Consider the following 12,789-nt stretch of genomic DNA (forward strand, 5'->3'; position numbering starts at 1 on the left):
CTAATGCAGCAATGGATCTTTTATATGCACTTTCCCACAGACAGAAAAGCATATACCACGGCCTTTGACCAGTTGTGGTTCACTAGTTGGAACGAGAAAGTCCCAGTCAGCTGAATGGATCCACCGAGGTGGTTCGATCCTGCGACGCAAGCACCTCAAGCGAGCACTCAGCCAACTGAGCTAAATCACGCCCATCTCCTTGAATTAGCGAGTGATAGTTCAGCAAAAATAAATAGAATCAAGTTTATACATTGTTTCAAATCTAATTTTTCGGAGAAAAAAAAACTAACTTTTTTTCGAAGAAATGAAGAAGAAGCATTTCTTGCAATTATATACTGACACACAATGAAAACATAAAACAGATATTTTTCAATATTTTGTTGTGATTAATGAAAAATATGTTTATTGGACTTAAAATAACAATTTATGAGAGGAAGCCATTGATTGGTACTTTTGTCTGGGTTTTAATCCTGGTTTTGTTCTCGTTACACATACAATAGCAGAAACATACAAAATGGTGTGAAATGCGTTCACTACATGCTCAATCATGCTGCATGCAATGCACGAGAAATGCTAGTATGTGGACACATAAAAGTCACGTAACGGTGTCATATTTCTCGTCACATTAAGAATGCCACGACTCGGAGAAGGACAAAGGGAGCGAGCGTTGGGCATGGTTCAAGGAGGGACTTCGCAAAGCCAAGTTGCTAGGACCTTCAGAGTCCATCCATCAACTATTGGACGACTTGTTGAACGTCATCAACAGATTGGGAGTGTCCGTGATCGACCTCGACCTGGTTAACGTCCTGTTACGACCCCACGCCAAGATCGGCAGATTCGACGACACCACCTCCGTGACCGGTTCAGAACTGCGACGATGACAGCAAGCAACACGGTAGGACGTCATGGAAGGCCTATCCATCCGATGACGGTCATCCGTCGACTCAGAACGGCTGGACTTAGATGCAGACGCCCGTACAACGGTAACATCATGACACTGCGACATCGTGCTGCGAGACTACAGTTTGCTCTCCAGAATGGTAATCATCCACCAGCCTTTTACCGGAGCATTGTTTTCTCAGATGAGTCCCGTTTCTCTGTCTCCTTTGCCGATGGAAGAGCACGTGTGTACAGGAGACTCTATGAACGGTACGCGACGGGTTGGCGGCGGTTGTCTGATGGTATGGGGGGGGGGGGCAACCAACTGTGATTTCAGGAGTGATCTCATCATTGTCCATGATGCCCTTACAGCCCAGCGTTATGTTGACGTTATTCTAAAACCAGTTCTCCAGCCACTTTTGCGCCGTTACCGAAGACCAGAAGGTCCCCTTCTGTTTCAACAAGACAATGCCCGTCCACATACTGCAAGAATTACCCAGGTATTTCTGCAACAAGCCGGTATCACCGTTATGAACTGGCCCGCCGTTTCACCGGATTTGAACCCAATTGAACACATGCGGGATGAGTTATGACGTCGTGTACGTCACCGCCAGCCACCACCACGTAACGTCGCTGAGCTTGCACAGGCGTTGCAGGAGTGGAAGAACATTCCTGTGGCTTATTTGAGATGTTTGTGCCAATCCTTTTCCAATCGTTTTCATGCATTATCACGGGCCAATGGTGGACACACCAGATACTGACCTTGATATGCAACTCGATTACTGATGATAACTGGCCATGTTTCCATGTGAATGTATCTCATGAATACCAGTCAATAATGTCATATTACATTATCCGACAGTTCATTAATAGTTTGTCGTTATTTGCAATGAAAAGTTGTTTTTGCGTTTTCATTGTTTCAGTATATATTCATAACATAAAAAAAAAAAGACATTGGCAATTACGCGTATTATAACAACTGTTTTCATTTTAGTGTTCCGATCCAGATGCAAATTATTGTTATAGTTTTTGTTTTCTCTTTTTTTTAATTTCATGACGCATTTTAACTGGAAATGAATCTTCAGCATCAGCCATGTTTAATGAGCTTGTATCGTTTGACGCAGGGATACTATGACACATACTAAGACTAAGAGAAGAAAACTATTACTGCGACACACGCTACTTTTATTACCCATTAACAAAATGAAATGATTTATTTGCCACTTCCAATAATAAGGACAGCACTGCTATGGCCTTACACAGACTGTACCATTATCATACAGCAATTCAGTAACCAGTCACCATTCATACAGGGCGGGACGTAGCCCAGTGGTAAAACGTTCGCTTGATGCGCAGTCGGTCTAGGATCGATCCCTGTCGCTGGACCCATTGGGCTATTTCTCGTTCCAGCCAGTGCTCCACAACTGGTGTAACAAAGGCCGTGGTGTGTACTATCCTGTCTGTGGGATGGTGCATATAACAGATTTCTTGCTGCTAATCGAAAAGAGTAGCCCTGAAGTGGCGACAACGGGTTTCCTCTCTCAATAGCTGTGTGGTCCTTAACCATATGGCTGACGCCATATAAACCGTAAATAAAATGTGTTGAGTGCGTCGTTAAACAAAACATTTCTACATTTCCATTCATACAATAATGGTCATGCAGGGAGGTTAGGGGTCACAGAGAAGTTCAGGGCCCAATTTCACAAAACATCGTAAGCCTAGTTTTGCACGTAAACGTAAATCTACAACTAAAACACAATTTGTATTACTGTTAAAGTAAAACAATTGGAGGATCGATCCAACAACCTACTGCGGACCACTGAGCTACATCCTACTCTCAAATGCCTATCATTTATAAATACATATCAGTCATAGATATGCACCAGGGCCCCGTTCCACGAAGCGATCTTAGCCCTAAGATCAACTTAAGTGCATAGGGTAGCTATGCGCTTACGGTAATCTTAGGGATAAGATCGCTTCGTGGAACGGGGCCCAGAACCTCAGTTTTAAGTAACACAACCATCTATGTGTATACGTAACACAGTCATAAATACACGTATCAGAACTATTCAGAGGCATAAATACGTAACAGGGCAATACATAATTATTAGTAGGTATCAAAGGAATAAATACGTAACAGAGCCATATACCGTATACACGTATCAAAGGCATATAGATACATAACAGAGCCATACATACATCTCAGAGGCATAAATACGTAACAACCATGTACACTTTAAAGTTTAAAGTTTGTTTTGTTTAACGACACCACTAGAACTCATAAAAAAAATAATACATGAGTGACCGTTAGATGCCATTTATCTCACAACGTTTTTAAACGAGTTGTGAGATAAATGGTATCTAACGGACACGAATGTATTATTCTATTTCTTACATATCCTCAAAAACCAGGTTTTAAGCAAATTGTAACTTCTTGTTTTTTGACTAAAGTTATTTACAGCCGTTGGACTTGTAGCTAACTTATGCGTCACAGACACATGATTGTCAGGTTAACTATATACGTCACAGTGTAATTTATTTCCACCGAGTTGTTTTTCATTGGCAGCATGGCACTGGTGACCTGGTCATCACCTAGGAGCAGCCAGTCGTATGTCTTGAAATTGTTAACACACGTAATAACCCATGTGTTATCAATGCTTGGTGTTCTCACGAACGGGTGTGTAAGAAACTGATTTATTAATCATCGGCTATTGGATATCAAGCATTAGTCTTAGAGAGGACACCCGCTGCATTTTTCCATTAGTAGCAAGTGATCTTTTTTTATGCACCATAGTACATACCACGGCCTTTGGTATACCTGTCGTGGCGCACTGGCTAGAACGAGAAATAGCCCAACGGGCCCACCGGCGGGGATCGATTCTAAACCGACCGCGTAGAGCCATATATGTACGTAACTGAGGCATACATACGTATCAACAGGCTTAGATACAGTGACCTTGTCACAAATACATTGCACTGACCTACATAACTTTATTGTACATATACACAACACAGTTGTTCTGATGTTGCTGAAGATATACAGGAAAGAAAGTCACTGTTGTCGCTATGTCACGTGTCATTAACCTGCCTATCTACACCGTGGACGCCTTCACCGACGTCGTGTTCAAAGGCAACCCAGCGGCTGTCTGTCCGCTGTCAGACGACGTAAGTTTACTTGTTATTAAAATTTACTTTATCAATGTGGAGAAAGGGCATCCATGTGTATGGTAAAGGGAGACAACCATAGTTGAGGGATCTAAAACTCCACGAGTTGTGTACCATTTTATTGTACTAAGTCGAGTCAAGTCGAGTAGTATTTTAACATGCTTATATGCCATAGAGCTTCAAGCATGTCCATCCCGGTGCCGAGCTCTGGATAGCCAGAAGTCTGCTTCGGGACTAATTTGAATGCGCACACACGTACGCACGTATGAGAACCGCCCCCAACTCTGAAGATAATACATTGTCCCCACCCCTGTGTTAGAAGGAAAAAATATACATCACTGTTCCTTTCAATCACTGGCATCTCCCGACGCTTATGCATGTTGTTGTTATATGTAATTATACTAAAAAAAAAAAAAAAAAAAAAAAAAAAAAAAGAAAAAAAAAAAAAGACTAACACGAATATTACACAGTTTAATATTATTAATTATTTCGTTTAAACAGATATTGTGTGATGACGTTCTTCAGAAGATTGCCGCGGAGATGAACCAGTCTGAAACCGCCTTCATTAGACTTCTCGGCCAGGGAGACACATTCGAGAAAAGTTAGCACATAATTAGTTTTAATAACTGTCAAATTGATAATCGGGGGATATAAGGTACTTGAATTTATCTGTTAAAACTATACGAAACTTATTCCAGCCATGTCAGAATTTCAAATGAAGTTTAATGTCTAAAACTTCATATAAATAGTTATTGGTATTGGTACCACGAATTAATGTTAACATTGCTACATTAACTAATAGTATCCATCCCAGGGTGGCACCCAACCCCCAACCCCACCCCACCCCCCACCCCCACACACATACACTCGAAGACGAAACTATTTTTTTCTACTCTATATAAAGGTAAACATATGCCTTGTTACGGGATGCCCTTTTTATCCTCTCACCTCATCCTGCTTCAACGGAGCTCTTTAGTATTCTGTTGTATGTGAATCAGTAAACTGTGTCAAAACCAAATTCACCTTGAACTAATATATATATATATATATATATCCTTGGTGATTTTCAAAAATATCTTGGTTATACAATGGCGTAGCCAGCATGAAGATGACGAGGCGCTGCCTCGTTTGGAATTTCCCCAGATTTATTTTATTTTTCCCATGACACTGATATTTATTTTTCAGGTCTGGGTTTCGCTCGGCGTTTTTTCCTCTCTGGCTACGCCCCAGCTATATGATCTTCTATACATGTATAGACCTTTCTTTGTCGTAGACCAATGAAAACTTGTTGTGAGGCACACTAATGAAGTTTGGGGTGTGTGGGTTTGGTTGTTGTTGGGGTTTTTTGCGTATTGTGGGATGGGTGGAGGGAGTTGTTGGGGGATAATTCCGAATGAAACTGCCTTTATTTTATTTAAATACTGAGATGTCGGATCCTCTCTAGAAGTTTTTCGCGAAGTATGTGACATTCATATGACATGTCTTCTACAGTGGAGGACCGGCCTCGGTGGCGTCGTGGTTAGGCCATCGGTCTACAGACTGGTAGGTACTGGGTTCGGATCCCAGTCGAGGCATGGGATTTTTACTCCAGATACCGACTCCAAACCCCGAGTGAGTGCTCCGCAAGGCTCAATGGGTAGGTGTAAACCACTTGCACCGACCAGTGATCCATAACTGGTTCAACAAAGGCCATGGTTTGTGCTATCCTGCCTGCGCAAATAAAAGATCCCTTGCTGCTAATCGGAAAGAGTAGCCCATGAAGTGGCGACAGCGGGTTTCCTTTCAAAATCTGTGTGGTCTTTAACCATAAATCTGACGCCTTATAACATTTCTTTCTTTCTACAGTGGATATGTTCGAACTGAGTTGGTTACTGGTGTATGCGACATTTATATGACATGTCTTTTACAATTAATACGTTCGAATTGAGGTGGTTACTGAAGTATGTGACAGTGGATATGTTCGAATTGATGTGGTTACTGAAGTATGTGACATTCATATGACATGTCTTTTACAGCTGATACGTTTGAATTGAGGTGGTTACTGAAGTATGTGATATTCATATGACATGTCTTCTACAGCTGATACATTCTAATTGAGGTGGTTACTGAAGTATGTGACATTCATATGCCATGTCTTCTACAGCTGATACATTCTAATTGAGGTGGTTACTGAAGTATGTGACATTCATATGACATGTCTTCTACAGCTAATACGTTTGAATTGACGTGATTACTGAAGTATGTGATATTCATATGACATGTCTTCTACAGCTGATACGTTCGAATTGAGGTGGTTACTGAAGTTTGAAGTATATTACATATATCCTGTTTGTTACAGGTGATACTTTCGGATTGCGATGGTTTACCCCGGCCACTGAAGTGAAACTGTGTGGACATGCTACGTTAGCTTCGGCCGCCATTCTTTTTAACAATCTAGGTACGTACTTATGTAAGTGTAATGCAATAAAAGTAAAAAGTAAAATTAAAAAAAGAAGAAGAAAAAAGAAAGAAAGAAATCTGATAGTATCGTCTATTTGCGATATTTGTAAACCTTAAGTATTACGATGCACGTGGTTTCTATATGAAAATGAATGTTTCAACGGTCTTGTTATAAAATGGTTATAACAGGTAATGTTTTTTGTGTGGGGTTTTTGTTTGTTTCTTTGGGGGGGTTTTGTTGTTGTTGGGTTTTTGTTTTTGTTTTTTTTTTTTTTTTTGTGTGTGTGTTTTTTTTTGGGGGGGGTTGTTGGTGGGGGGTTTTGTGTGTTTTTTTCATTTATTTTATTTTGATTGTTAACGTTGCAGGACCAAGTATACATAACGCCATAATTCTAAATTATTTACAATTACATGTAGGTAATCAGTCGGATAAAATCGTCTTCAAAACTCTGAGTGGAGACCTTATTGTTGGAAGGGATGGAGACTGGTGTGGTCATGGACTTCCCTCTTGGAAGAACAGTCAGCCATGTATGTTTAGTTTCTTGCCGTAGTTATATTGTTTATGCTATTTTATTAAAGGGACAGACCCTTGTTTCAACCCGTGAAAATTAACACTAAGTTTAGTTAATCTACAAACCTGTAACACATTTGGATAAAGTTACAACTGAGTGAAACATGAGTCTGTGACTTTTAAATGGTGAAATACCCTCTAAAATAGACTATAACTCGACTCCATAACTCTTACTTCTCAGACGCACGTGCGTTTTTAAAAATATGAGATGTGCATTTTGTGATATTAAAAACACCAGGATGACCAAAAAAAAATTGAATGTACGGACATGGATAATCTAAATAATAAAATCGAAGTAAAGTATGATTTCAGTTATCAAAAACGGCTCTAATAGTAAAACAATATGCCTTAGTGCTTAAAAACTAGGGTATGTCCCTTTAAGATATTATTGACTAACAAAGACTTTTTAACGATTGTAATTACATATCAAATATATTTTTCTGCATAAAATATTACTGGGTGTATATTAAACGTGTTTCTGATCGTTCTAATATTTGTACTAGATTAAATTTCATTTTATTTCCTAAAATATTATTTTTTCGTACGTACGAAATTATTTGAAGACAAAATCCAGTTTGGGCTTCTACGAATATTAAGACGACCAGAAACACATTGAATATACAGACACTGATACTCTAAACAAGAAAATATATTTAATATGTAAGTGTAATCGTAGAAATATTTTATTAGTCGGAAACATCTTACAATGCAACAAAATCAGGAATGTACCTTTAACATGATCATTGAATATATAGTATGAAATAGGAGCCAAGCTATACTCGTATATATGTTTGTGTTAAACAAACAATTGTTACAATTCAGTTGAAATACATGGTGCTATCACCCTACGTCAGTGGATCAGTGTGAAAGAGTTTCTAAAACAAATATTTTCTTTGACATATATTTACAGATTGTGTGAAAGTAAAATGTGTTTTTCATAATATTCTGCTTGGTTGTCAAATGTTATAAAATGTATATAGGCGTATGGGTGGCATTTTACTGAGGAGAAGGAACGCTTTTAGGTGTCCTCATTTGGTTGGTTGTTTTGCTAATTATTAAATTTAGTTGGTTAATTTTTGTCATTGTGTGGACATATGAACACAAACTCTTTTAACTAGTGCATGTATATGAATATCAAGTACAGTTTTGTGTTAAGATTATTTACATGCAGTTTTCGATAGTTATATCCGCAGTGTGTTTGTTGTAATTCTTGGTTTTGTTTTACAGAGTAAGGACAATTATGGCGCTCTGATCAAGGTAAACATCTGCAAGACAATTTAAAATGTTGATCCAAAGTCAATAAGTTTACATTTTCTAGGACTGTGAGAAAGTTTTTAATTTGACAAATTGTTGATATTACTCTAGATATTTATTAAAGGCATACTGTCACGGATTTAAGGACCTTATTTCTCTAAAAATGGAAAATAACTAAAAATCACATTAATTGTTGGAAACCAAATCTAGCTATTGCATCACCTTAACTGAACCATGATGGAGTGAAATCCATGTCAACCCTCTCGGCAATTTTAGTTTTTGAATTATGGACCATTGCCATAATCCAATTATTTTTACAAAATATCATTAATAAATGGACTATGGTGGTTATGAAGATGGCTGAATAAAGTACATTTAGGGACAAATCAAATTATTTTTGTTCAGGTAATACTTTGTTAGACCATTAAACAGGTCAGTGGTCTGTGACAATATGCCTTTAACTGTGCTCATAGTGGGTGCCTCTGGTGAGGCAGGATATGCTTATCCTGCATGAACACCTGATGTCATCACTGTTTAGACAGTGATTCATGAGTGCATGTCAGTCGCCCTATGAAATGGCAATCGTTTTAATGACGAAAGATCTGAAAATGGGAGCAAAATATTGTCAAAATATCTTTTTGATTTTGCGTGTCCAGAGATACGATTTTGAAAACGCTAATACATTTGTCGTTCAGATTTGTGTTAAAAAGAATAATTAGGCCAAATGCTCCTTAGATATATATTCTCAAACTGGACAATGTTTTTAGATGGTGTGAGGAGTGTGCTTCATCAGTGGTGGATCCAGAAAATCCATGGGGGGGGGGGGGGGGGGAGCAGTGACATGAGGTGCAATGCCATGCACAACTTTGGGGGGAGGTTTGGAGGGAATGAATGAATGTTTAACGACACCCCAGCACGAAAAATAAATCGGCTATTGGGTGTCAAACTATGGTAATGCAAACAAATAAGGTGATGATCAGCATCAATATAAAAAAAGAAGAAGATATTCTTAACAAAAAATTAAAAAATTAAAAAACATTATTAAAAAATTCAAGATTTAAATAAAGAAAGAAAGAAGTGTTTTATTTACCGACGCACTCAACACATTTTATTTACGGTTATATGGCGTCAGACATATGGTTAAGGACCACACAGAGTTTGAGAGGAAACCCGCTGTCGCGACTACATAGGCTACTCTTTCCGATTAGCAGCAAGGGATCTTTTACTTGCACTTCCCACAGGCAGGATAGCACAAACCATGGCCTTTGTTGAACCAGTTATGGATCACTGGTCGGTGCAAGTGGTTTACACCTACCCATTGAGCCTTGTGGAGCACTCACTCAGGGTTTGGAGTCGGTATCTGGATTAAAAATCCCATGCCTCGACTGGGATCCGAACCCAGTACCTACTAGCCTGTAGACCGATGGCCTAACCACTACGCCACCGAGGCCGGTGATTTAAATAAAAACAGTGTAAAGAACTGTGCAAAAATACAAATATCACAGATAGATACTGACTTTTACTCAAAATTTCAATTTGTGCTGTATTGGCCATTTTCAAAGAGAATGTTATACCCCTGCACCACGGTGAGGTTACAGCACGCGCAGGGGGGTTTGGAAGGGGATCGTAAAAAATGAAAATTAATATATAATAAAATTGTAACTGTAGCAAAATTATGGGGGCGGGCCCCTGCCCCCCCCCCCCCCCCTAGATCCGCCTCTGTTCAGGAAGAAAGGACATGTTTTATTTAACGACGCACTCCACACATTTTATTTACGGTTATATGGCATCAGACATATGGTTAAGGACCACACAGATACTGAGAGAGGAAACCCACTGTCGCCACTTCATGGGCTACTCTTTTTCGATTAGCAGCAAGGGATCTTTTATATGCACAATCCAACAGACATGATAGTACATACCACGGCCTTTGTTACACCAGTTGTGGAGCACTGGCTGGAACGAGAAATAGCCTCTGTTCAGCGTAAAACGGATACTACTACTACTTTTACTACTGCGGCTACTGTTGTTGCTGCTGCTGTTGCAACTGCGACTACGGCTTGGGCTGCGGCTTCTGCTGCTACTATTTATTTGTTATACCAGTACTATATATAACTTCGAATGACAATCCATTCGTACATTTGTATACAACAGAATCCAAATTACGTTTCTTTTACAGAGTCTGGGAGATATTCCTGGAGTTGAAGACCTAGTGTTCTGTAAATCGCTGAGATATTTATTAATAAGACTCAAAGATGGCTGGTCAAGGTAATGCAATACTCGTTAACTAAGATCCCAGTTTACTATCAGTAATATGACGATTACAAAATGTACAACCGAATTTACATTTCAACCATTGTAAAATGTATAGATGAATGCATTTTATTTATTTCTTTCACTATCATTGTCATCATCGTCATTATCATCAGGATCGTCATAGACATTATCATAATGTTCATTAACATGTTGTTATTGTCACTGTTATTCGTATCAATGACATAATCCTGATATTTCTTCTCATCCTTTTGATCGTCATTCTTGTAATTGTCAGCATCATCAAATGTTCATCGTCATCATCATCATCATCATCATCATTATCATCATAAAAGTGCATAGTAAAGGTATTTTATTGTTTTAGATGTCAGTTTGAAGACTGGACGCCGGACATTAATCAGATGCAGCCATCGACCGATGACCTGTTTGTGTTAATTGTAACCACTCGTGGCTCTGCTGGTCAGGGTTTCCAGGACAATAAAGGGAAAGAGTATGACTTTGTTTCCAGGGTGTTTGGTCCATGGGCAGGTATTCCTGAAGACCCCGTCACGGGTAAGCCATCAGTATAGGATATATAGAATGGCTGCAAAGTCGATGATGAATTTCATTCTAAATCTTCTGGATTAGAAGTCTGGACACGTTTCCTTGTATTCTGCTTTAAGTATTTGAAATATTTGATATAAAAGTCTCTTGGATTCGATATGTATTTTTGAGCCGGAGTTGGGATCCCCAGAAATGATTCAGGATCAACTACTACTCCGATTGTTAACGATATGTTTAAGTCATGACTTTCCAAGATAATATCATTTCGAGAGGAAGGATGTATACAAAATGCTAAAATCTTTCTGAAGTAATATCCTATTTAAAATGACTTGGAAATGTATTAATAAAAATAACATATAGTCTTGAAAAACGTTACGTAAATCGACACAGTACCCTCTTCCTCTACCCCTAGAGCCAACAGCTGGCCACTGTCAAAATTTCAAGGCAAATCCCCCACCCACCGACCCCTGGAAAGGCGTTGTACCATACCTCTATGGATATAAATATATTTTGGAGATATGAGACGACCCCTCAGTCAAGACAGTTAAATTTGTTAAAAAATTGCGAAATCTCACGTGATCTCTTGTTGGGGAATTCCACACTTGTGATAAGCCAATGAAAACCGAGATCGGTAGGAGCCCGTCAAAAGTGTCCCACTTTCAAAGTACTGGCTTTCTTTTTGACCTGGATAAGCCAGCGTAGTGAAACCAACACGGAAAGAAAGAAAGAAATGTTTTATTTAACGACGCACTCAACACGTTGTATTTACGATTATATGGCGTCAGACATATGGTTAAGGACCACACAGATTTTGAGAGGAAACCCGCTGTCGCCACTACATGAGCTACTCTTTCCGATTAGCAGCAAGGGATCTTTTATTTGCGCTTCCCACAGGCAGGATAGCACAAACCATGGCCTTTGTTGAACCAGTTATGGATCACTGGTCGGTGCAAATGGTTTACACCTACCCATTGAGCTCACTCACTCAGGGTTTGGAGTCGGTATCTGGATTAAAAATCCCATGCCTCGACTGGGATCCGAACCCAGTACCTACCAGCCTGTAGACCGATGGCCTACCACGACGCCACCGATGCCGGTGAAACCAACACGGAGTGCGGCGTCATATATGCACCAAACGTAATTGGATTTTCTGTTCTATATGCTTAAATAATAAAAATATTCCGGATACTGCCGCTTTAAGCCCACTATACCAACTTTTCTCAGACTAATCATTAACCACTGTCTTAGAAATCATGTATAACTGGATATAATTATAAAAATAAGCTTTAATAACTTTCTACCCTCCCATATTCAATTCCCCTTAAAACTTTTGCATTAAAGTTTAATGTTAAAGTTTTGCGTTTAGATGGAGAATAATACATGAGTGGCCGTTAGATACCATTTATCTTACGAGTTGTTTTAAAATGTATCTAACGAGCGAAAGCGAGTTGGATATTGTTAATAATACATGAGTGGCCGATAGATACCATTCATCTTAAAACAAGTTGTTTTAAAATCTTAAAGTTACATTCTCTGGTTACCATTATATAACATCATGTACAAATATGAAATACAAGCTCAAATGCACTTTTAAAAAACTCGTGTTTGTTCGCTATGAACGGAGATCGTCAAAAGTATATGCTTGATTCGTCGCCTGTGCCGCC

General features: G+C 39.1%; 1 protein-coding gene across 1 annotated transcript; it reads left to right on the plus strand.

The window, feature by feature from the left end:
- The first annotated feature begins 3,832 nt into the window (after window positions 1-3,832).
- Window positions 3,833-11,151, plus strand: LOC121379641 (phenazine biosynthesis-like domain-containing protein). Its single transcript, XM_041508288.1, has 7 exons — window positions 3,833-4,044; window positions 4,546-4,645; window positions 6,383-6,481; window positions 6,959-7,011; window positions 8,282-8,311; window positions 10,488-10,576; window positions 10,947-11,151. Exons 1-7 carry the CDS (start codon window positions 3,946-3,948, stop codon window positions 11,149-11,151), a joined length of 675 nt encoding a protein of 224 aa, XP_041364222.1. The 5' UTR covers window positions 3,833-3,945.
- Window positions 11,152-12,789: the final 1,638 nt, after the last annotated feature.

The sequence above is a fragment of the Gigantopelta aegis genome, chromosome 8, assembly GCF_016097555.1.
Source record: "Gigantopelta aegis isolate Gae_Host chromosome 8, Gae_host_genome, whole genome shotgun sequence".
NCBI classification, from domain to species: Eukaryota; Metazoa; Mollusca; class Gastropoda; order Neomphalida; family Peltospiridae; genus Gigantopelta; species Gigantopelta aegis.

Bases quoted from the DNA above. Each gene is read 5' to 3' on its own strand.
- LOC121379641 (XM_041508288.1), top strand. From the start codon at position 3,946: ATGTCACGTGTCATTAACCTGCCTATCTACACCGTGGACGCCTTCACC. The intron at 4,045-4,545 runs GTAAGTTTACTT...TCGTTTAAACAG, and splicing joins TCTGTCCGCTGTCAGACGAC to ATATTGTGTGATGACGTTCT. The intron at 7,012-8,281 runs GTATGTTTAGTT...TTTGTTTTACAG, and splicing joins TTGGAAGAACAGTCAGCCAT to AGTAAGGACAATTATGGCGC.